The sequence below is a fragment of the Lutra lutra genome, chromosome 7, assembly GCF_902655055.1.
Source record: "Lutra lutra chromosome 7, mLutLut1.2, whole genome shotgun sequence".
Classification (NCBI taxonomy): domain Eukaryota; kingdom Metazoa; phylum Chordata; class Mammalia; order Carnivora; family Mustelidae; genus Lutra; species Lutra lutra.
The window spans coordinates 117,587,191-117,612,867 of NC_062284.1; the positions used below are offsets into that span (position 1 = coordinate 117,587,191).

A 25,677-nucleotide genomic window follows, 5' to 3' on the forward strand; every position below is an offset into this window, starting at 1 on the left:
GCCTTATTGAGCTATATTGAACATAAAACACTTTGTTACCTCAGATATTTTAGAGCAAGGGTGCCAAACTTCAGAAGTGATCAGATCCAGCCTGTGCTCTATTTTTGCACAATCTGCAAGCTGAAAAGCAGTTTTTAGGTTTCTTAAAGGGTTGTTTAAAGAGAAAACAAAAAACTACAGAGGCCATGTGTGGCCTATGAAGCCTAAAATGTGTACTTGTAAACCAAATTTATGGGGATGGTAACTTTAACTGTGTTCTTAAGGCCCGAGTTTGTTAAAGTAAAACATGTTCCAGAACTGGAAATAGATTATTTAAGAATATTCTCGATCACAGCAGCCAGCCTTCTTTGGTAAGTTGACAGATCAAGTTTGGGGTACTTTAGAAGCTCAGTAAGGTGTGTGTCTGCTGGTAACTTCTGTCTTTTGGTGTCTATAGGTAAGTTTGGTTGTTTGGTGGTTGGTGGCATCACAGTCATTCACTAATTAGAAGCCTAAACATATATCCATTTTTGCTACTTTTTTTAACTTCCCATTATTTTTTTACTTAATGGATTTTTTAAAAATATCCTAAAATTATAAAGACATGGTTTATAAGGATGTTTCTGATGTTAATTTGCTCTATAGTGTTTTATTTTTAAAATAGTATTAGAAATTGGTATCCTAAAAATATTAAACTTGGTATTAGGGTAACAGTCGCCTTAGTTTTTCTGGTTAATGTACACACTGCAGGATGGACTGAGAATACTTGTATTCATGGTATATTTTCATTTTCCACCCTTCAGTTATTTAGTAAAGTTACTTTCTTTTGATTGTCCAGGAACTTTGATGTTACCTGAGTAATCTTCAGCCAAAAGAAAGAGGTAGCATTTTACGGCATTAACCTAGACTGCTAAGGACAGCAAAAATAAATGAATTATTTTGGTTCTGCAGTACTAATAACCATGTGCTTAGTTAGCATTTGTAAAAGAGGAGCTTTTAAACTTATACTCCTTTTCTTTATATACCTACTACAGCAAAATAGAGCCCCACGACCAAGTTGAGAGGGAGTTTGTAACAAACGTTTCTTTCATGTCAACATAGAAAGTTTTGTTCCACTGTGGGAAAGGGAAGTTAGGACAGAATGGAAAAACTAAATGAATAAGTTTATCAGGTTTAGTTTGATAAATGTGTTAAACACCATATTTTGTCAGTTTTAAGCTCCACATTTTAGACATTTATCATCTCTCAAATCAAGGTGAGTTGTACTATCAATGGCATGTCATTGTGATCGATAGTTCTGCTTATTTGGTCTTCTTAGTGGTAGAGAAAGTTTTTTGCAGTCGGGGCGTCTTAGATTTGATGAAGATGCTAGATACCTGGAAATTACAAGGAAAAAACAGACCGTTAAGACCCAGGCTCAGCTGTCAAGCGGTTTTGAGTTCATTAGGAGGAGATAGTCATGTAAAAATCAAAATGTCAAAAAGTACTATATTGAGGTGTGTTTGGAAGCAGAGTGGAAATAATTTATTCTACATGTAGGAGTCAGATCAGGAAAATTTTGCAAGAGAGGTAAATTGGGTTGTGTCTTGGTCCTGGGAGAACGTGGCTTTTTTGGTTGCAGGCACAGTTGATGTACATATGTGGGAAAGTGTAGCATGACAATGGTTTGTTGTGGGTAGAACATAGGAGTCCAGTGGGAGAGTGCAGGAAAAGAAAAGCCTTTCAGTTCAGTTCATCTCTTTATTTTGCTTGCCATATTACAAAGAAATTTTCTCAGCAGCTTGAGAACTACGAAGAGATACATTACAAGGAAGGTTATATTGTAGGAAACTAAGCATGTTAGCACATTTTTAGTTGTTTTATTATTGTTTGGTTTAATGATAACTCAGTTTGGAAAATGAGGACTCTTAAACGATCCTCTGTGACTGTCTTCCCAGATTGAGAACATGAGTAGTTTCTGGAAGAAGATGCCAGTCATTAGGAATGAGCACTCTAAAACTGGCTTGAAGAGTATATAGTAGGAGTTTCTGATCAAGGATTTCTAAAAGAGCTAAGTGGGAGATTTAGGTTATTTTCAGTCTTCTAAGATTATAGATGGAAAATACTAGGTATAATGTTTGAGGGAGTGATTAAGTTTAGATGCCCTGTCGTAAGGACAGAAGATAATAAGTGGTTAAATGTAAACACTTTGGGGACTTACAGAACTTCTCATTTTTTTCTATCTGCTGCTTATTAAATGTTTTTATCCTATTTAAAGACAGCAAATCAGGTGTGTAGGGGAGACCAGCAATCCTTTTAAAATCTAGGTCTTCATAAGTTCAGGTATATACATACACCAGTTTTACTGTCTTGTTTCCTTGGCTTTTCAGGATTCATGTTGTCTAGCATTTGTTAAAAACATGGAAATCCATGACAGGAATGAAATAAAAATTTTATTGTAGATGCTTTTATCCAGCCATCATAAGTTACGTATGAGGCAAAAAGTGTCCTCTTGGGACATGAAAGCTCATGTGCTAACGTAAAGATGAATTATTTGTTTTAAAGATGATTGAAATGAAACACCAGAGATTCCTGGCATGTTAATGAAGGTTATAGATAAGAAGGGAAGCCGAGTGCACTTCACATTGGAGGTCTGCAGTTCTGCCAGTAGGACCTATCCCAAAGTGTTCTCTAATTTCCTTTGAGCAATTTGACTTCATAGAGCTCGCTGGTAACATTTTTGAAAGCAACTCTTATTCAACAGCAAGTAGTGGTTGGCTCTTCTTGATGCAGATTTCTTTTGGGGGAGGGGTCTGAATGGAAATAACCCAGTTCTGGATTTAAATAAATTAGAGCAAATGGAAATGAGCAAAACAGAGACCATTAGAAGCACCTCTGTCTGTACCAGCAGTTTCTGGACAGAACTGCTCTTGAAATAGTGGTGGCACTGCATAGCTTGGGCTTAGTGAATTCTAGGAAGGGAGTTTCTTTTCATTTTACCTAGGAACGCATGCAGCCCACGGGGGTTCAGCTAGTGTGTGTACGGTAGGACACAAGTCTCCACGAAGCCTGCATAGTTGGAGGACAAACTCTTAAAATAATAGCTCTTGCCTTAATTACTAAAAACTTCACATTTGGCCTGAGCTCTAAAGTATTGATTTTTATTCTAACAAATGGAACGGCCTCACTAGTTCCTTTGTCAAGTGACATTACAAACACCAAACTTTAAAATCATTGTTTTGGGAAGACACACCCTTGTTAGGCTTTGACTTAACACACAGGTGCCTCTTATTGCTTATAAATGTCTTATGTCACCATGCTTATGTATTTGAAAATAATTCAGTAGTTTACAAAAAATGCAGTTACTATTCTATAAATTATTTTGAAGCTCCCTGCCCAGAGTGTCACTTCTAGAGAGAGACACTCTTAATAAGGTTGCATTGTTAAGGCAGTTTATAGCCAACTGTACCTAATGGGCATTCACTTGTTGGACCTCTTTTCTGCCAATAAAGAAACAATTGAGCTTGCTTTACTCCCTCTGCCTTCCCACCCAGAAACCGTGTCAGCATGGTTGCCTGGCTACTGCTCATGAAGGACTTGATTAATAACAAATTGGCAATTTAACGAGCCACTTCCATGATCTCCAAAGAAACCAAAATACAAACACAATATTTAATCTTGCCAACCGAAGACGATGTGACTGCATGAAGTGAGTATGCTTTTTGAACTGTTTACAGTACGTGGGGCATTAACTTACCGACAACTCCCATGTAGGTAAAGAGGGCTTTGTCTAGCTGTCTGAGTATATTTGGATCTTGACGAATGGGGACTTAAATAACTCCCCATACCTCAAGATGTAAATATACCTTTTAATCTGTAAGTTAAAGCCTAATTAATTGTAAAAAGGAAAATTAGGAAAAAAATTAAAAAGCATACTCGCTGCAATAAGCACAGAGGACCACATTTGAAACCAAACAGCCTCAAAATTTATTTCTGAACTATGGGAAGGCAAGTTTTGGGTCATGCAGAGTTTGTGGGTTTATAGTTCTCCTGACACATCCACAAACCAACCAGTGTAAACCCAGAACTCTAATGTAAAATAGTAAGAGTGTCCAAAAATAATGAAGATCAAATTATACAGTGGATTGCCCTAATAAAAGAACAGTTTTTCTGTTGTTTTTAAGGTGAATATAAAGGATATGTTTAGCATTTTCATCTTAAGTAGTATGAATTCGTTAGCCCTATTTTAGCTCTTACATTAGATGTAAAGTACATGTTGGTCATTAGTAAATTCCAGAGTTTTTCTGGCTCTCCAAGACTTGTGTTCTATAATGACATACACTACTTCTAGGGTGCATTTTTCTGATAACCATTTTGCAGTCCTTATCTTTAGGTTCATGCTTCTGGAAGCAGTAATAGATCACTGCACGAAGAATTATATTAAGCAGGTCTTTTTAAAGAAAGTCTAAAATATGGAAGTGCGGTATGTGATTTGAACAATAATGCCTCTGTGTTTCAGGTGCTCTTCGTTTTAAGAGAAAGATTATTGGATTAAAAGATGAGTTTTACAACCGCTACATAATGAAAAGTTTTTTGTTTGAACCAGTAGTCAAAGCATTTCTCAACAATGGATCCCGCTACAATCTGATGAACTCTGCCATTATAGAGATGTTTGAATTTATTAGAGTGGTAGGTTCTGTATTTGTTAGAATGTTGGTTTTAGTTATTTAAGATTATTGAATATGTATTATTGGTATTCTGGCTTGAGATTATATTTGAAGAAAATTTTTAAAAGAAGCTTGTAGAAATTCAGTTCAAAGTAATAAAAACCAAAAAAATCTTCTCTCAGCAGCTGTGAGTCCTTCATAGGATGGCTTGGGAAAAAAAACTGATCTAATGCTGTCATGATACTCATTTTAAGAAAGTAGAACGACAGTTAATAAAAAGTATTTGGTGTGATTTTATTTTAACTGAGGTTTTCTGAGTTTGGACTTTGTCCTCTATATTTTTAAAGAACAATTTCATAACAAACTCGATTCTTTACTAATAGTAGTTGGCTTGTGGTTCTCCCACAAGTGTGTGTCAGAATTATCAGTAGCCGTTTTTTTTTTTTTTTTTTTAATTATGGTAAAATGTTTACCATGTAAAATTTGCCCTTTTTTTTTTTTTTAAAGATTTTATTTGTCAGAGAGAGAGAGAGCACAGGCAGACAGAGTGGTAGAGGGAGAAGCAGGCTCCCTGCGGAGCAAGGAGCCCGACGCGGGACTCGATCCCAGGACCCTGGGATCATGACCCGAGCCGAAGGCAGCCGCTTAGCCAACTGAGCCACCCAGGCGTCCCTAAAATTTGCCTTTTTAAGTGTACAGTTCCTTGGTATTAGTATACTCACACTGTTGTGCAGCTATCCCCACTGTCCCTCTCTAGCACTTTCCTGTGATGTGCTGATCCCCCCACCACCACCACCACCACACTTACTGAAGAGTCATCTAGGTGGGACATGGGCATTTACTTGAGGAAGACCCATAGTTCAGAGACACACCAAAAAATCAGAGACTGTGGAATAGCCACTTACGCCCATTTTCATTGTTTTGTTATCTCTAAGACTGGCTAATAATTTTATGAAGTTAAACTGTTTTGGGCAGGTTTATGACTTACTACAATTAAGTCTTTCTTGCTAAAAGAAGATTTTTCCTATTGTATTTTTCATTATAATCCTTGTCTGTAGGAAGATATAAAGTCATTAACTGCTCATGTCATTGAAAATTACTGGAAAGCACTGGAAGATGTAGATTATGTACAGACATTTAAAGGACTGAAACTGAGATTTGAACAGCAAAGAGAAAGGCAAGATAATCCCAAACTTGACAGGTAAATCACCACATTTTTAACCTATTCATTCAAGTTGTGTGGCGGCGCCTCTTTATGCTTGTTTCATATTATTGCGCTTGGCCGGGGAAGGGGATGAGCGGTGGGTGCAGCTTTCTGTAATGGCTAATATGAATGTTTTTCTGAAGGTGTGTGTGCTGTTAGTAGGATCTGTAGACTCTTCCTCGGGTATATATTAAGCTAGTTAATGAGAAAGAAAACCCCATCACTTACATGGTAGTGGGGCTTCATGTGTCCAAAGCAAAATCAAAACGGTCTATTTTAAAGTCCATGAATTAGGACTTGAGTTTCTGATGTTAACAAGTTTAACAACTGATCCGTGACAGTACAGTTTCCATAATAGTTTGCACTAGTTAACACTTGATAGGGTGGAGTGTTTAGTTCTGTGAAAAGTCTGGTTCTTCATTAGCCTCTCCATATATAAATCTTTTAGCTCCTTGATCTGTTCAAATGATCCAATTTGGAGCACCACTTGAAGATTATCTCACTCACTTTGGGTGAGTCCCTTAAGATTTTATTTATTAGAGCACTGGGACGGGGAGAGGCAGAAGCAGACTGTGCACTGAGCTAGGAACCCCATGTGGGACTTGATCCCAGGTTCCTGAGGTCACACCAGAGCTGAAGGCAGAGGCTTATTAACTGACTGATGTCAGTTAACCACCCAGGTGCCCTGAGTCTGTGTACTTTCTTCTCTTTACTTCTAGTATGCGTTCCATTTTGAGGAATCATAGATATCGAAGAGATGCCAGAACACTAGAAGATGAAGAGGAAATGTGGTTTAACACAGATGAAGATGACATGGAAGATGGAGAAGCTGTCGTGTCTCCGTCCGACAAAACTAAAAACGATGATGATATTATGGATCCAATAAGTAAATTCATGGAAAGGAAGAAATGTATGTTGAAAAACTGGGCAAGGAAAAATAGTGGCTTTCCAACTCCAGGCTTATTCTGTATTTCTTGACAAAATGGGGAGTATCTACTTTGTCATGACCTAGATTTTAGAGACTTTGTTGCTTTCTAGAATGTGAATTAATAGCTGCGGGTGAAGGTAGGGACCAAATTTTCTTAATCTGACTTGACCCAGGAGAAATACATTATTTCAGGAAGGGGAGGGGAGGGACACTGAATATTGAAGGTCCCATTCCTTCTCAGTAGTGAATTGAACTTGTGTTTTTCCCTAGCAGAGGAGTGAGCAATTAATTGTGGTTTAGTGCCACCTCATTTGGGGGGCGGGATTAAAAAAAGAGGAGGATGAGTGACAACTATTGACAATATTCTTATTTTTAGTAAAAGAAAGTGAGGAAAAAGAGGTGCTTCTGAAAACGAATCTTTCTGGTCGGCAGAGCCCAAGTTTCAAGCTTTCCCTCTCTAGTGGAACCAAGACTTCTCTCACCAGCCAGTCACCTGCAACCAATCTGCCTGGTTCTCCAGGCTCCCCGGGATCCCCAGGATCTCCAGGCTCTCCTGGCTCTGTCCCTAAAAGTGCATCTCAGACGGCAGCTATTACCACCAAGGTACGTTCTGGTTTCCAGGCCTGTCTCATTTCACCTGTCTCAACAGTAATTGTGACCAAGATTTCCTTTGGTTATTGTCTTTTAGAACTGGTTTAAGCTTTCTGAATAAGAAAGAATAATTCTCCCACTACCATCTGAATGTATTGAAAACCTGAGCAATTTCTCAGAGGTTTTTATGACCAACCCAAAAGGCTGCATGAATTATTTTGGTTATTTGCATTTTAGAACTCGGGTTCAGATTTGTGTCAGAACATTTAGAGAAATTTTAGTTATTCTTTAGCAACTTTCCCGGTTACTACCCAGCTAAAGACTTGTATGAAAGCAAGATCAGCATCTGGACACTCAAACATTGTTCTGTCAAACAAGATTTATAAAAAAGAAGTAGCCATCTGTCATTCACATTTCATAAGAAAGCATCCCAATTTTAACAGCAAAAATGCGGACAAGACATAATATCAGAACAGAAACCAGTCCTTTTCACGACCGCCTGCCGTCCCGGACTAGCGGTTCACAGACGGGCATTTGGGATAGGTTGATCCAAATCAGGAATAGAGTGCCCCGTACACAGTTCTTTACTCTGCCGTGAGCATGAAACCCCTGAGGGCTAAGAAGTGAATCGATGTTAAACTGGAGGTGCAGGCTGAGGGCAGAGCGGGGTGAACTTTCCCACAGCCACCCGCGGGGAAGAGCTGCCGTGGTTTCTGGCAAAGGCAGGGGTCTAAAAGGAGGCCAGGAGGAAAGGCAGAATCGCCTACCTAACTTTTGCTAGTTGGTATGTCCTCGTTTCTAGTAGTCCGTTTATCTGTTGTAGTTTTCAAGATTTTGTAATGCACTGTTAAGTCTTAGAAACAGTAATTGTTAAATTGAGAAGGTTTTATCTCCTTTTTAGCCATTTGCTAAATTTATATAGGAAAAATATGACTTTCAGTTGCATATAATCTCACTATCCAAAAATAGCCACACTTCGTATATTGGGGGTAGGGGGGCTGAGAATCTGTATCCTTTATCTAGTATTTGTGCGTTAAGATTTGTTTTTTAAAAGCTACATTTTTCTTTCTGAACAGGGAGGCCTCGTGGGTCTGGTAGATTATCCCGATGATGATGAAGATGACGACGAGGATGAAGACAAGGAAGACACGCAGCCATTGTCAAAGAAAGCAAAGTTTGAGTCCTAATAATGGCAACTGCCTCTGATCAGCACCTGTTGAGAAAACTGGTTCTCCACCCCTCCCCCCTACAAAATCCGCGAAAAGCAGTGGTCTCTTGTGAATGACTGATACAGACCAGCCTCGCAAACTTGACTTCTGCTCATCAAGTGCCAATTCAATGGAGCAGGCGGAGGGGATAATACACATTTAGGGGAAAGACTTAAGCCTTTGAGCTCTCCAGCTTGGACCACACATTGCCCTTTTCTCAGGGAAGGAAATGGAAACAAAAAGCCAACAGGGCAGGGGTTTTGTAAGTGGAACTCTGGATTGACTGGTCAGTTGCTACAATCAGAATATGCTTTCTTGGACCATGTTTGAGACTCAGAAGAACAGGCTTTTGTGCCGTGATTCTTCACTAGTTAAGAATGCCAGCAGTTTCTTTCTATAAAGAGACCTGCCTTTAAAATCCTACATTCTGAACATTTTAGTCAAGCTACAACAGGTTTGGAAAACCTCTGGGGGAGGGGCGAATATAAAGTTTCCTCTTTTTTATCTGTTCCCTTTGCCCTTCAAACTGCAGATTTTTTTTTTTAAAGTGGGGATTTGTCCCTACTTGATTAAAGATTGAGTGGAATTCTAGATGTGGTCATTTGTGTCATAATTTTTTTTGTTTCATTTTGTTTTTGATTTTTTTTTTTTTCTCCCCTGAGTGTATGCTTAGTTGTTGAGTATATATATTTGGGACCATTAAAACTTTTTTTGATGTACTATGACCTAGCGTTGTGCTGGTACCTGTTTTACCATGTGTAATTTTTGTTCACATCACAGTTCTTAATTTGTTTAGAGTTTTATGAAAGATGGTATAGTTTTTATTGACAAAAACAAAGTAATCTTACAACTATGTGCATACAAAAGCAATACTATTTTGTGACTAAATATTTTATATTAAAATTTACATCAGCAACTGTCTTGAGAATTCAGGGAAATAGAGTGGAATTTAAAATTTCAACAGTTTTGTTAAACCTAGAAACGTGAAATTAGTATTCCAAAGAGATTCTGAAATTTCATATCTTGGGAAAATGACGGTACATTAAATCAAAATCGAGGCTGGATGATTTAAAAATAACATTTGACTTTTGAATAATAAAAAGAAAAGTGAAGAGTAAGAGAAATTGTATTAGTTGTATGTTTTTTTCTTTTTCTTTTTTTAACCACTCACTTTGGAATACCAGCTGCAGTTGTAAAAGTGGTGGTTCCTAAATACTTGGCCAAAGGACCATCAGCTAGCTGTTCCCTCATTACAACAGTATTTTTAAATAGGTTCTTCTTATTGTCTTAGGTGTGCTAAAATTCTTTTAAGGAAATGAAAACAAATACTTTAATGTCACATTCCCTCGCTTTTTTTTAATAAGCTTTTAGAACTTACTGAAGAATGTGTTTGCAAATGTGAATAAAAATCCATACCCAGGAAGAGATACTATTTTAAGTATCCTCTACTTTAACTGAGTATCTGACAAAGCACCGTGTGCTTCTGTCTTCTCTCTTTTGTTTAGTCCTCCGTAAATTCTAACGTGTGGTACCAAAAACAAGGTTATATTGAGTAGCTGGGTAGAAAACCAGAAAGTGACAACTTGCTACTACAGTCACGAAACGAGTTTTATCGTTGGCTACGTATTTTTTTAACATAAATTTTAGGTGCATAATTAACTATAAGAGTTTAAGTGTATCTCACTACAGTATAGAACTACTTGTGAGTCCCAAGTTGTGGGTATTAGTAATTGAAGTTAATCAAGTTATCTTGAAAATAAAGAGACGAAAGATCTTAAGTTCAATTATATTACGTCTTCCTTTATGCCTTAACCCTACTGACGTTGCTGGCTAGGCTCCTGGAACACTTACTTGTCCTGGTATTCTGACGGTGCTTGAGAAGACAGGAGGAGCATCCCGTGCCTTCATAAATTATGATCCAGTATTTAAAAAAAATATGCACAGGGGCGCCTGGGTGGCTCAGTGGGTTAAGCCGCTGCCTTCGGCTCAGGTCATGATCCCAGGTCCTGGGTTCGAGCCCCACATCGGGCTTTCTGCTCAGCAGGGAGCCTGCTTCCTCCTCTCTCTCTGCCTGCCTCTCTGCCTACTTGTGATTTCTCTCTGTCAAATAAATAAATAAAATCTTAAAAAAAAAAAAATATGCACTATCGGCCCTCAACATGTTAAGTGATACCCCTTCACTGAAGGACAGTTGCTTGTTCTTAGCCATTAGTGATTACTGTTACTGAAGCAGCAAATTGACACAAGCTGCTGTAACAGAAATTAGATTTAAAACAGCTTGTCATTTCATAGAGGAAGAACTTAGCAATAAATTGCCAGAAAGACAACAACACTGGATTGACAAGTCCCCCTGACTCAAAAGTCTGTGGTGCTGAACAGATGCCTGTCTCAGTAACGGATGTAAATACCACGGCATGAATAGTTAGTTAGAAACTGTTATTTTCCACTTTAATGATATGTATTGGTTCTTTTGCTCATTTTGCAATGTTGAAAATGAAAAAAAAAAATTTCGCTTCCCATGTGATTACCCAACAACTTCTGGCAAAGACAGACTTATAATTAACTACAGGAAACACCTTGATGTCCTGTCTTGTCCAGAAAAGCTACCCTGGCTTTTTTTTTTTTTTTTTTTTTTTTTAAATAGAATTAAAGCCTGACTCTTTATTTCCCTGACTATACTCAAATCCTGTCTATAATTTTCTCTGGAAATCAGTTTTTGTGAATTTGGAAATGAAGAGGCATGGAATGGTGGAACAGTCTTCCTGTTTTTGTTCTTAATTGATTTAAAGCAGTAGCCTTTGTAAAGTTTGCTAGATTAGAACAGCAAGCAGTTTAAACTGGAAGATATTTTTAAGTGGAAAACTTCAGTCAACAGAGTTCTAGTATTTACCATAAGTAATTGCTTAAACTGGCACTCACTTCTGGAGGAAAATTCAGGTCCTTCAAAATTTTTAATAAACAAGGTTATATTAACTTTTTCTGCCCTAACATCCATTTCAAGCAAAAGGATTATAAAAACAAGTTTTTAATGGAATGGATTATTGTCTGCCATCACACTGGGACTCAGAGAAGACGAGGAAGTGGGGCAGTAATATACTGTGACAACCCAGTGGTAAACCAGTTTGATTTCTCCTTCTTTGGCTTTAATGCTTCATCTTGGCTCTTGAGAATGATAATTAAAAGGAAACTACGTGTAGGACTCCTCTCTTCAGATAGATGAATGCCTACTGGAGTCAGATGTCTTGGTCTTAAAATAGCTCTGGTTGGAGAGACCAATTTCCTTGACCTTTTCGCTGTCCTAGGTAAGTTCTTCTGTGGACTTGGAATACAGATTACTCCAACATGATGCTAAATGGGTTTTGGTTTAACTTCTAGTCCCACCATTTTAGAGAAATATATCTGGTATATCACATTCTACCTACCAACTGAATAGACCATTTTCCATCCTTAACCTTTCTTGACACTTGGGTAAGAAATCCTAAAGCACATGGTGTTACAGAGGCCAAGGTATGGAGAAGACCGTACTTCATACATATACAAATACTGCCTTTCCATCCCCTGATAGCTTCCCTCTTCACCCCTTAAACGCTGGGATTCTTTACCGCCTCACCTTGGGTGCTCATCTTCCTAAGCTCCAGCCAGAGCGCCCTGTACTTGGATCCAATCATGTGTGCTGTGCCCTGAAAGACAGCCTTAACCTGTCATGTGCTCCTGTGAATGCGCTTCCTCCTGCCTCGCCTGCTGATAAATGTCTATTCATCTTCCAGCATTTGGAAATACGCCAGACACTGTTCCTTCCTTGAGGAAGGGGTTTACATATTTTTCAGCTTTGTTTCCATGGTATCTACTAGCATGATACCCAGCCCACAGATGGCCCTGCGAAATGCTTACTGGGTGCACGAAGAAAAGACCGAGAATATGCAGACTGGGAAAGTCTTTTGGCTGATGCCTTCACAGAATCAAGAGTCTGACTCATTCTTGACCATAAGACTCCCTCTGTGGATATAAAGGGAGGGCTTGAGGACCTCTGTCCTGTCCTTTGTACCTTTGGGCCTTAGGTTAGTAATACCAACAAGGGACAATTTTAAGTTCACAGAATTACCCTTTTTCGAGTCATTTCAGCAACTCCTAAAATTCTATTTAAGCTTGCCTGGTCTCTTCCCTCGGCTCCAGTACCTTTAACTCATTAACTATGTCTCTTACTGGGTTTTTAGGCCAATCCGTAAGTTCAGACCCCTGCCTTTTATCACTGGACCTAGCCATGAGCTACCAGTCCACAGAACACGCATCTCTTGGGATTGGACGTTTATTAAATCTCATCCTCTTACTAAACTTTCACATCTCGGTATAATTCCTGGAATGTGAGATCCTAGAAGGTAGACCGCGCTGTGTGCGGTTCTCTTTGTGCGGCTGTTAGTGTAACAGAGGACAGGAGGATGCACAGATAGTAGACAGGCTGGGCAGAGTTCCTGTGCGGAATCAATGGGTACTTGTCACAGGAATGGTAAAGAGCCTGGAAAATGTGGTCACTCAAAAATTACAGCACTTCATTTTAGCATTAAATATCTTTCTACAGGAATGTGTTTCTGTTGCCTTACAGAGAAAAGCGGAGTAATCCTACTCTTAATGTTACTGTAATTCCTAAGGAAATTGCTACTTCAGTTTTTCTCATCCTCAGTTGTAAAGCACGACTGCAGAGAACAGAAGGCAGTAATGAGACCGCTTGTTAACCAACCTCCACGACGGTTCTGTTGGGTCTGCGCTGTGAGGTGGGAGTCCCATCAAGACCCAGAGGCCAGAAAAATTTTGCTTTTAGGATTCCAGGCTGGCTTTCAACAAGTTTAGACAGAGAATGTGAGCCTTGCTATTGGTGAAAATGTTTCAGCCACATTCAGCCTGCCCCCACTGAAGCCTCTGGAGAACCTATTCTGAAAGGCTAAGAGGGGCTGGGTGAGGTGGATGGAATAAACCAAAGAGGCCGAGGGAGTGCTCGGGAAGTGTCACATCCGTGCATGTTGACGGATCGGTGCGGTCTAGATTTCCTGGTAGAAATTGGAAAAGTTGAGAACACAGACCAAGTATTATAGACAACATAGAAAGATCTGGGTTTGAATTCTCACTCTGCTACTAAGACCTTAGGCAAGTTCCTTGAGCCTTGGTTTCCCCATCTCTAATGGAAGTAACATCACAAGTGTGACAGCCACAGAATAGATGTGTGTGTGTGTGTGTGTGTGTGTGTGTGTGTGTAGAGAGGGAGGGAGCGACAGCAACTCTCCCCATGGTAGCTACTCGACGGATGGTAGCTCATGTGTTATATTAACACCGTCCACACCTGGAAGGACGTGGCTACGCTGTGAACCATTCACAACCTGAAACCACCTGTTTTTAGACGTCACTCGCAATCTGCGGCATGGGGCTCAGTATACGATGCACCGGCTAAGAGCACACACCCAGAAATGGCACAGTAAGGAGACTGGCAAACCTCCCTCAAAAAGCAATTTAAAAACTGGGTAAAATTGTCAGAATGGAACTCTGTCACCCCTCCACCCTCAAATAAATTAATATTAGAAAAAAATACCTAGTAAGAACAGTGACTAGTCTGTGGCATTTGGGTCTGGGGTTACTCACCTCGCCGCCCTCCCCCACTCGCTCAGCTCAAACTGCTACCCGTGCAGGTCGGCGTGAACACGCTTTCAGAACCGGAAGCGGCCACTCAGAAGGCAGGAAAACACACACACACTTGGTTGTGCACAGAAACAGTAGCTTGACCAAGGGGGAAAAAGATGACTCAAATTATTAAACTGAGAAATGAAAGACATTTGGTTGGGGTCACTGTTACCAACTTTACAGAAATATAAAGGATTTTTCTTTTTATATTTTTATGTTAGAAAGTCGGTGTTGGCTCTCAAGCATGGAGAGGCAGAAGGAGAAAGAATCTGCAGCAGGCTCTGCACTGAGTGGGAGCAGGGAGCCTGGTGCAGGGCTTGATCCTATGACCATGAGCTCATGACCTGAGCCTAAACCAAGAGCTGGGACACTTAACCAACTGAGCCATCCAGCCACTCCAATCATAAAGGAATATTATGAGTAACTGTATACCAATAAATTGAGTAACTTAGATAAGATGGACAGATTCCTGAAAATTGTGAAAGACACAAACTACTGAAGTTAACTCGAGAAGAAACAGGCAGAAATCGGAGCAGACCAGTAACCAAAAACTTCCCAACAAAAGTCCAGTACCAGACGGCCTCACTGGTGAATTCTACCAAATACTTAAAGAATAATTAATACCAATTATCAAGTTCTTCCACAAATCATGGAGGAAGGATCACTTCCCCACTCAGGTTACAAGACCAGCATTGCCCTGATACCAAAATCAGGCAAGGACACCACAAGAAAAGAAAACGACAAGCTAATATCCCTGATGGGCACAGACACAAAAATCATCAACAACATACATTATCAAACCAAATTCAACAATAATTAGAAGGATCATACACCATGATCACTTGGGATTTATTCCAGATGTGTAGATATGTTTCAACATCCACAAATCAATCAATGTGATGCATCAATTAAAGGAAAGATAAAAATCATGGGATCATCTCCATGCATGCAGAAACAGCATTTGACAAAATTCATCTAATGATGATTAAAAGTCTCAGAAAAACAGGTATATATATAGAGAGAAGACACCCCAAAATAATAAACCCCATGGGTAACAAGCCCTCAGGTAACATCGTGCTCAATGGTGAAAACCTAAAAGCTTTTCCCCTAAGATGAGGGACAAGACAAGGGGATGCCCGCTCCTGCCACTGATGTTCGGTAGAGTGCTGGGAGTTCTGGCTGAAAACACTAGGCACAAAGAAAAATAAAAGACATCCAATTAGAAAGGAAGTAAAATTGTCAGTGTTTGCAGAAGACAGGACATTACAGAGAGGAAACTAAAGGCTCCACTACAAGTTTTGTTAGAAGCAGTAAATAAATTCGGTAAAGATGTAGGATACAAAATCAACATAAAATTCGGTTGCATTTCTACACACTAATGACAAACTCAGAGAAGTGAGGGCTCAGGACCAAGGTGTCTTTGGTCTCTCCCAAAGACACACCGAACTCTACAGCTCCAGACAGAGCCACTACTTCTGGGAGGACCTAAGACCAGCAGAACAGACCACACCCGACAAAAAAAAGACAAGAAAATGTCACCGACAGGATGGAGGGGTGGAGACGTGGTTTGGTCAGGACCCACAACCCCGCAAAGATAGAGGTTCTTCCTGAAGAACAAGAGATCTGGGCTCCACAGCTTGGAGACCTGTCCTGGGAAGATGAACCCCCACAGCACCCGGCTTTGCAAATGTTGGCGGCTTCATGCCCGGGAAGAGCTGCGGGACACCAAGGCTGGACCCCCACATCTCTCTCACTCTGAGCCCCAGCGCAGACACAGCAGTGTGGAAAGTGCCTGGGTTACGTGTGAAGGAAATCCACTCACTACCTTAGGGCATTGCCGGAGGGGCAGGGATTCACTGGAATGTTCCCTGGTGATGTATGAACAGGTGGGCACCCTTTCTGGGGGCGCAGGGAAGCAGGGCACTTACCTTCCTCCTGGAAGCCCAGTGCCAGCAGGAATGTCTGCAGTTACTCTGCTGACTCTGCTCGCCCCCCCCGGGGCTCCCCTGAGAACGTGCCCTGCCGACCCTCCGGATAGGCCTGGAGCCCCTCGCAAGTGGCTCTCTGCCCCACCTCATGGGGTGGGTGGGCTCAGCCAGCACTGGAGCCTCAAAAGACCCCGAACCCACACAGCAACGTGCCTGCAACAGTGGTGGCCAGGCCACCCAGGCAGGCAAGCCAAGGCCAAGCTCGCACCTGGCACACCCAGGCAAGACGAGCCGCCGTGGGACCTCACAGGTAATCCCTCTGCAGGACAGCCCCACGCGCCAGCAAGCCCGCACCAACAGTGACCCAGCCGTGACCGCAGGGAGCTCGAAGCCCACACAGGGGACACTCTGAGGGCACCTGGCTCAGGGGACCAGGGAGGTCAGTGCTCCTGGGCCCCAAAGGAAAGCCACTCCTTCAATACTGGGGGAACTAACTGACCGACCCCACAAATCATACTGAGAAGTGGGCAAAATGAGTGCAAGGAATACGTTCAAAATGAAAGAACAAGACAAAACCTCAGGAAAGGAAACAGATAAGCAATTGACCTCATAAAGTGTTAAAACAGCCGTAAGGATACTCAATAAACTTTGTGAAGAACAGACGAACACAGTGAGAACTTCAACAGAAACTATAAAAGGGAACCAACCAGAGCTGAAAAATATATTAACAAATAAAAAAAATACACTAGATAGAATTAACAGCAGACAAGAGGATACAGAACAGATCAGTGATCTTAAAGACAGGGTAGGGACAATCATCCTGGCTGAACAGTGAAAAGATCATTAAAAAATGAAAATAGGCTAAGGAACCTCTAAGACAACATCAAGCATACTAACAATCACATTATAGAGGTCCCAGAAAAAGAGGAGAGTAAGGGGCAAAAAACTTATTTGAAGAAATAATAGCTGGGAACTTCCCTAAGCTGGGAAAAAAGAACATCAGACCCAGGAAACACAGACCCAAACAAGATAAGCCCAAGGAGGTCCACACCAAAACAGGTAATAATCAAAATGTCAAAAATTAAAGAAAAAGAATCTTAAAAACAGTAAGAGAAAAAGCAGCTAGTTATATACAAGGGAAACTACCCATAGAGCTATAAACTGATTTTTTTTTTTTTAGCAGAAACTTTGTAGAAGGGAGTGGTATGATATATTCAAAGAGAAAAAAAAAAAAAAGGAAAAACCAATAGACAAGCATCCTCTACCTGGCAAGGTTATCATTCAGAATTAAAGAAGAGGGGCATCTGGGTGGCTCAGTGGGTTAAGCCTCTGCCTTCGGCTCAGGTCATGATCTCAGGGTCCTGGGATTGAGCCCCGCATTGGGCTCTCTGCAAAGCGGGGAGCCTGCTTCCCCCTCTCTCTGCCTCTCTGCCTACTTGTGATCTCTGTCTGTTGAATAAATAAAAATCTTTAAAAAAATAAAAAAGAATTAAAGAAGAAATAAGAGAAAAATTAAAGAAGTTCATCACTACTAAGCACTACTAAGCCAATCTTACAAGTAATATTAAAGGGACTTCTTTCAATGGAAAAGAAAAGGCCATAATAGAAGAAAATTATAAAAGGAAAAAAGATCTCACAAAAGCACACACAAAGGTAAGAGATCAATCACTTAGAAAGCTGGTATAAAGTTTAAGAAGACAAAAGTAATAAAAGCAATTACATCTACAAAAATTAGGTAAGGATCCACGCAATAAAAATGGGCACTATGACATCATACACATAAAACATGGAGGGGAGAGGAAGACAAATGTAGTACTTCCAGAACGTGCTTGAATATAAGTGACCATCAACTTAAAATAAACAGCTATATACGCAGGATGTTCTCTATGTGCCTCATGGTAACCACAAACTAAAAAACTCAGATATACACAAAAAACAGATAAAGGAATCCAAGCTTAATGCTAAGGAAAGTCATTAAATCATAAATAAGCAAGAAAAGAAGGAAAAGAGAAGCATGGGAAAAACAGCCAGGAAATAACAAAATGTCAACCCATAATATATACCTAGTAATAATTACTTTAAAGGTGACTGAATGGATAAAACACAAAAATCAGGACCCATCTACATACTGCCTACAAGAGACTCCCTTCAGACCTAAAGACAAATACTGATTGAAAGCAAAGGGATGGAGAAAGATATTCTGCACAAATGGAAATGGGGGTTGGGGAAGAAAGCCAGGTTAGCAATACTTACATCAGAAAAAAAAAGACTTTAAAATAAAGACCACACCGGGACGCCTGGGTGGCTCAGTTGGTTGGACAACTGCCTTCAGCTCTGGTCATGATCCTGGAGTTCCAGGATCGAGTCCCGCATCGGGCTCCCGGCTCTGCGGGGAGTCTGCTTCTCTCTCAGACCTTCTCCTCGCTCATGTTCTCTCTCACTGTCTCTCTCTCAAATAAACAAATAAAATCTTTAAAAAAAAAAATAAAGACCACACCAAGAGACAATAAGGTCATTCTGTAATGATACAGGGATCTATCCAACAATAACAAAGTAATTATAAAAATGTCTGCACCCAACATAGGAGCAAACCTGAATATATATACCCAAATATATAAATGTATATACATAAATATATAAAGCAAACATTCATACAAACATAATAAGGGAAACTGACAATAACACAGTAATAGTATGCAACTATCCATTTGTATCAATGGATAAAACATCCAACAGAAAAATCAATAAGGAAACAGTGGCTTTGAATGAATGACACTATTTAGACTAAATAGACTTAACAGGTATTTACAGAACATCCCATCCAAAAAACAGCAGAATATATACTTTTTCAAGAGCAAATGGAAAATTCTTCAGGATAGATCATATGGTAGGCCACGTAACAAGTCTCAATAAATGTAAGAAGACTGAAATTTTATCAAGCATCATTTCTGACCATGACAGCATGAAATCAGAAACCAGTTCAAGGAAAAAACTGGGAAAGCACAAACTCGTGAGGCTAAACAACATGCTATTAAACAACCCATGGGTCAATGAAGAAAACAAAGATGAAATAAAACAATACTTTCACACAAATGAAAATAGAAACACAGTTGTCTAAAATCTATGAGGTGCAGCAAAAACACTTTAGAAGCAAGGTTACAGTGATACAGACCCACCTCAAGGAGAAATAAAAGTCTCAAACAATCTAACCTGATACTTAAGAACTCCAAAAAGAAGAATAAACAAAGTGCTGGGGCTCAGTCAGGCATCTGCCTGCCTTCAGCTCATTCCGTGATCCCAGGGTGTCCTAGGATCCAGCGTATTGAGTTTCCTGCTCATGGGGAGTCTGCTTTTCCCTCTCCCTCTGCCCTCCATTCCCTGGCTTATGCCCTCTCTCTCTCTCTCAAATGAATAAAATCTTAAAAAAAAAAAAAAAAGAATGAGCAAAGTCCAAACTTAGTAGAAGGAAGGAAATAGTACAGAGCAGAGTGAAAATAAATGAAATAAAGACTAAGAAACAATAGAAAAGATCAGTGAAACTAAGAGCCAGTTCTTTGAAGATAAAAGCATTTAGGCAAAGTCATCAAGAAAAATAAGGACTCAAAATCAGAAATTAAAAGAAGTTACAACTAATACCCCAGAAACAAAGGACTAGAGACCACTAGAAACTATTATATGCCAACAAATGGGATTACCTTTAAGAAATGGATAAATTCATAGAAACATACAACCTTCCAGGACTGAAATGAGAAGAAATGAGCTGGGATGCCTCGATGGCTCAGTTAAACAACTGCTTTCGGCTCAGGTCATGATCCCAGGGTCCTGGGATTGACTTCCACATCAGGCTCCTTGCTCAACAGGGAGCTCCTCTGCCTGCCATTTGCTCTACTTGTGCAATCTCTGTCTCTCTGAGAAATAAATTTAAAAAAATGAAAATAATAATGAAAAATTAATATGCAGAAATCTGTTTCACTTCTACACACTAATAAACTACCCAAAAGGGAAATTAAGAGACTACCATTCACACCTGCATCAAAACAAAAAACAAGTCAAACAAATCTAGGAATAAATTTAGTGAAGGTGAAAGACCTGTAGTCTGAAAACTATAAGGTATTAATGAAAGAAACTGATGAGAACACAAATAAATGGAAGACATACCATGCTCATGGATTGGGACAATTAATATTGTTAAAATGTCTACACTACCCAAAGCAATCTAAAGATTCAATGTAATCTCCATCAAATAATCATTGCAGAAATGCAAATCGAAACCTCAATGAGTACCAACTCACACCTGTCAGAATGGCCAGTATCAAAAAAGACAAATAACAAGGGTTTGAAAAGATAGGGAGAAAAGAGAACCTATATTATTGGTGAGAATGCAAAATGGCACCTTCATGATGAAAAACAGTATGGAGGTTCCTTAAAACATTAAACACAGAACTAGCATATGAACTAACAGTTCCACTACTGAGTATTACCCAAAAAAGACAGCAGCACTAATTCAAAAAGATGCATGCACCCCTATGCTTATAGCAGCATTATTTACAATAGCCAAAATATGGAAGCAACTTAAGGGTCCTTTCATCAATAGATGAATAAAAGAAATAGGGTACAGTGTTTGTGTGTGTGTGTGTGTGTGTGTGTGTGTACACAGAGACACATATTTACAAACACACAATGATATATTGTAATGGTAATATACCTAGCCTTAAAAAGAGTGAAATCTCCCATTTGCAGTAACATGGATTGACCCAGAGGGTATTATGCTAAGTGAAATAAGTCTGAGAAAGACAAATTACGCAAAAAAGTACAATTCTAATTATATGTGGAACCAAAAAACCCAGAACAAATGAACAAAAACAAAATAGAAACAGACTCATTGATGCAGAGAACAATCTGTTGGTTGCCAGACAGAAGATAGGGTGGGTGATGAGCAAAATAGGGGAAAGAGATGAAAAGGTACAAACTTCCAGTTACAAGATGACTAAGACACAGAGATACAATGTACAGCATAGGAACAGAGTGACAATATGCAACAACTTCGTATGGTAACAGATGGTAGCAAGATTTATTGTGGTGATCACTTTATATATATATATATATATATATATATATATATATATATATATATTATACATATATATGTGTGTGTGTACACTGGATTGCTATGTTGTACACCTACAGATAATATTCTATGTCAACTAGAATAAAAAAAGAAATTAAGAAACCATCCCATTCACAACTGCACCATAAAGAAAATACTCAGAAATAAATTTAACCAAGAAGGTGAAAAACCTGTACTCAGAACTATTTAAGACTGATGAAAGAAACTGAAGACACACAGAAAAGGGAAAGTATTCTGTACTCATAAATTGGAAGACAGAGTTGTTAATATGTCCATACTATCCAACATAGTCCACAGATTTAATGCAATCCCTATCAAAATTTCAATGGCACTTTTCGCAGAAATAGAAAAAAACATGCTAAAATTTGTATGGAACCTCAAAAGACCTTGAATACCCAAAGCAATCCTGGGAAAGAAGAAAGTGGAAGGCATCCCACTTCCTGTTTCAGTGTATTACAAAGATATAATAATTTAAAAAGTAGGATATTGGCACAACAGAAACAGATCAAAGGAACAGAACAGAGAGCCCATAAATAAATCCACACATACAAACTCAATTAATTTACAACAGACGACAAGAACATACAAAGGGAAAAGGACAGTCTCTTCAATAAGTGGTTCTGGGAATACTGGATAGTCGCGTGCAAAAAAATGAAACTGGACCACTAACTTACCGCATGCAAAAAATTACAGCAAAAAAAACCCCAAAACCTCAAAATGGATTAAAGACTTGAACATATTATCTGAAACTATACAAACTCCTAGAAGAAAGCATAGGCAATAAGCTTCTTGAGATGAGTTTTGATGATTTTTTGAGTCTGGCACCAAAAGGAAATGCCACAAAAGCAAAAATAAATGAGTGGGACTATATTACACTAAAATGCTCCTGCACAGCAAAGGAAACCATCAAGAAAATGAAAAGACAGGGGAGCCTGGGTGGCTCAGTGGGTTAAAGCCTCTGCCTTCGGCTCAGGTCATGATCCCAGGGTCCTGGGATCGAGCCCCGCATCAGGCTCTCTGCTCTGCAGGGAGCCTGCTTCCTCCCCTCTCTTTCTCTGCCTGCCTCTCTGCCTACTTGTGATCTCTCTCTCTCTCTCTCTGTCAAATAAATAAAATCTTTAAAAAAAAAGAAAGAAAGAAAATGAAAAGACAGCCTACACTAAGTAGGAGAAAATATTTCTTCATCATACCCAATATAGGATTAATATGCAAAATATAGAAAGAACTCATACAACTTGATACCAAAGCCCCAAACAATCCAATTAAAAAGTAGGCAGAGAATCTGAATAGACATTTTTCCAAAAGAGACATACTGATTGCCACAAGCACTTGAAAAATGCTCAACATCCCTGATCACCTGGAAATGCAAATAAAACCAAAAGGAGATCTCACCTAATGCCTGTTAGAATAGTAATGATCAAAAAGAGATAATTAGGTTGGTGAGAATGTGGAGAAAGGGGAACCTTTGTACACAGATGGTGTGAATATAAAATTATGCCACCACTGAAAAAAGTATGGAGGGCCCTCAAAAAATTACAAAATAGATTTTTCATATGATCTAATAATTCCACTTCTACATATCTAATAGAAATGAAAACATCATACGTTTGTTCCCCATATCACGGCAGCTTTACTTACCCCAGCCAAGACATTTAGAAGCAACCTAAGTGTCCATCAATGCAAGAAAGATAAAGAAAATGTGGTTAAATACAGACAATGGGATATTCAGCCATGAAACAAGGGAAATCTTGCCATTTGCAACAATATAGATGGATCCTAAGGGCATTATACTAAGTGAATAAGTCCAAAAAGACAACAACACTATTTAATCTCACATGTGGAATCTTTAAACAAATAAACTGACAGTGAACACATTATTGCCAGAGGTGGGGAGTGGAGGGTGATGAGAGATTACTTTAAAACTTCCAGTTTTAAAGTAAGTAAATTATGGGGATGTAATGTACAACAAGGTGACGACAGAAATATTATAGGATGGCATATGGGAAATTCACTAAGATCCTAAAAGTTCTCATCACAAAATAAAAAATTGGGGGAGGAGGGGTCCAAGATGGCAGAGGAATAGGAGACGTTAATTTCGTCTGGTCCCAGGAATTCAGCTAAAGAGCTATCAAATCATTCTGAACACCTCCAAAAAACTGGAGATCAAAGAAAAGAATAACTGCGACACTCTCTGGGAGGTAGGACAGGTGAAGAAGTGAATCCGAGGGGATAAACGGGAAGATAGACCACGGGGGGAGGGGTCGGCTCCAGGCAAGCGAGAGAGCTGCGGAGCACAAAATCGGAACGTTGAGAAGTCTGCTCCCCTGGGGATGTCGCTCCAGTGGCTAAGCAGGGAGATGGAACCCTTGCTGGGTCAGTGCGGTCTCAGGTATGTCGGGGTCACAAAAGACTGCGAGTGCCTGAGTGTGGCAGAGTTGCCAGGTATGGGAGCCGGAAGGCCAGCTGTAGAGACAGAGCCGAGGAGTGGGCTATCCACTCACCGCTGGCATCGGGACCACTGGCGGCTCGGGGTCAATGGGGCGAGGGGCTGCCAGAGGCGCTTATAGCTCTTACAAGAGCTGTTACAGCTCTTCTTCTTCTCTTCTTCACCAGCCTCGCAGACCAACCTTTATGGGGGTGGTTGAGCCCCGCCCCTACACAGGTAGCCAATTGAATCCCAATTCACCCAGTGGATATGCCCACGCCACACCAATTGGACATCTCCACCGGGCCTGCCCCACCCCTCCTTCTGGGGTCCACAAGCTAGTTCCTCTGGGAGGGGCAGGCCCTTACAGAGACAGAGCCGAGGAGTGGGCTATCCACTTGGGACTGCCAAAAACCCCAAAACCGTGATCCCGGGCATAGTCGGGCCACTACTCTTCCAGCAGGGACCCCACAAGTGGCAGATCCGGGTAGAACCCGCCCTACCTCCCAGGGAGGAGCAGCATAGGGATATACTGCAGGAATCTGCTGGGTTTGGAGACTCCAAATGGTGTCATGTGCCAGAGATAGAAAAGCTTGGTCCTGGCCAGGTGAGCACATTCTCCTCCTCCAAAGCTGCACAGGAGGCTTTCGGGAAACAAAAGCTCCCCAGAGCAAACCCCAGCAGAGCAGATTGCTCAGACGGGCCCCTGGCAAGGGCGGTGCAATTCCACCTCCGGCAAAGATATTTGAGAATCACTGCAACAGGCCCCTCCCCCAGAAGATCAGCAAGAACATCCAGCCTAGACCAAGTTTACCCATCAATGAGAACTGCGAAACTTCAGAGCGAGGGGAGTACAGCACATAGAATTCATGGCTTTCCCCCCATAATTCCTTAGTCTTTCAACATTAATTTTTAAAAATTTTATTCTTGGTCGGAGGAGTCAAGATGGCGGAGAAGTAGCAGCTGAGACTACTTCGGTAGCGGGAGATCAGCTAAATAGCTTATCTAAAGATTGCAAACACCTACAAATCCAACGGGAGATTGAAGAGAAGAAGAACAGCAATTCTAGAAACAGAACATCAACCACTTTCTGAAAGGTAGGACTGGCAGAAAAGTGAATCCAAAGCGACGGGAAGATAGGACCGCGGCGGGAGGGGCGGCTCCCGGGCGAGCGGCGGGAGCAACGGAGCAAAATCAGGACCTTTTTAAAAGTCTGTTCCGCTCGAGGGACATCGCTCCAGAGCTTAAACTGGGTGAAGCCCAGGCTGGGGTCAGCGGGCCTCAGGTCCCGCAGGGTCGCAGAAGGATAGGGGGTGTCTGAGTGTCGCAGAGCTTACCGGTATTAGAACGGGGGAAGCCGGCTACAGAGACAGAGCCGAGGAGGTGGACTACTCAGTCGGGGTTGCCTTGAACCGGTCGCAGGCTCGGTCAGCTCGGAGCGCAGCCGGAGGCCAGGGTGACGGGAGTCATTGGGCGCTGTTCTCTGAGGGCGCACTGAGGAGTGGGGCCCCGGCTCTCGGCTCCTCCGGGCCGGACACCGGGAGGCCGCCATCTTAACTCCCGCCCTCCGGACTCTACGGAAAGCGCTCAGGGAACAAAAGCTCCCGAAAGCAAACCCAAGCGGATTACTCAGCGCGGGCCCCGGGTAAGGGCGGTGCAACTCCGCCTGGGGCAAAGACGCTTGAGAATCACTACAACAGGCCCCTCCCCCAGAAGATCAACGGGAAACCCAGCCAGGACCAAGTTCACCTACCCAGGAGTACAGTTTCAATACCAAGGAGAGCGGCGGAATTCCAGAGGAGAAGAAAGCAAAGCACGGAACTCATGGCTTTCTCCCCATGATTTTTTAGCCTTGCAGTTAATTTAATTTTTTTTCTTTTTCAATTTTTTTTCTTTTTCTCTTCTTCTGCTAAATTTTTTTAACTTTTACCGTTTTCTTTTTTAACATTTTTTAAATAGTTTAACTAATATAT

The 25,677-nt window shown here is 40.7% G+C and overlaps 1 protein-coding gene across 2 annotated transcripts in view; it reads left to right on the forward strand.

Annotated features, from left to right (window-relative positions):
• PPP4R3A (protein phosphatase 4 regulatory subunit 3A) overlaps window positions 1–9,147 on the forward strand; it is a 36,226-nt gene extending 27,079 nt beyond the window's left edge. For both annotated transcript variants that reach the window (XM_047736119.1, XM_047736120.1), the window contains exons 11-15: window positions 4,478–4,647; window positions 5,684–5,826; window positions 6,549–6,739; window positions 7,134–7,360; window positions 8,425–9,147. In XM_047736119.1, coding sequence (XP_047592075.1) covers window positions 4,478–4,647; window positions 5,684–5,826; window positions 6,549–6,739; window positions 7,134–7,360; window positions 8,425–8,535 — 842 coding nt within the window. In that variant the 3' untranslated portion in view covers window positions 8,536–9,147. The remainder of the gene's footprint in view (window positions 1–4,477; window positions 4,648–5,683; window positions 5,827–6,548; window positions 6,740–7,133; window positions 7,361–8,424) is intronic.
• Window positions 9,148–25,677: the final 16,530 nt, after the last annotated feature.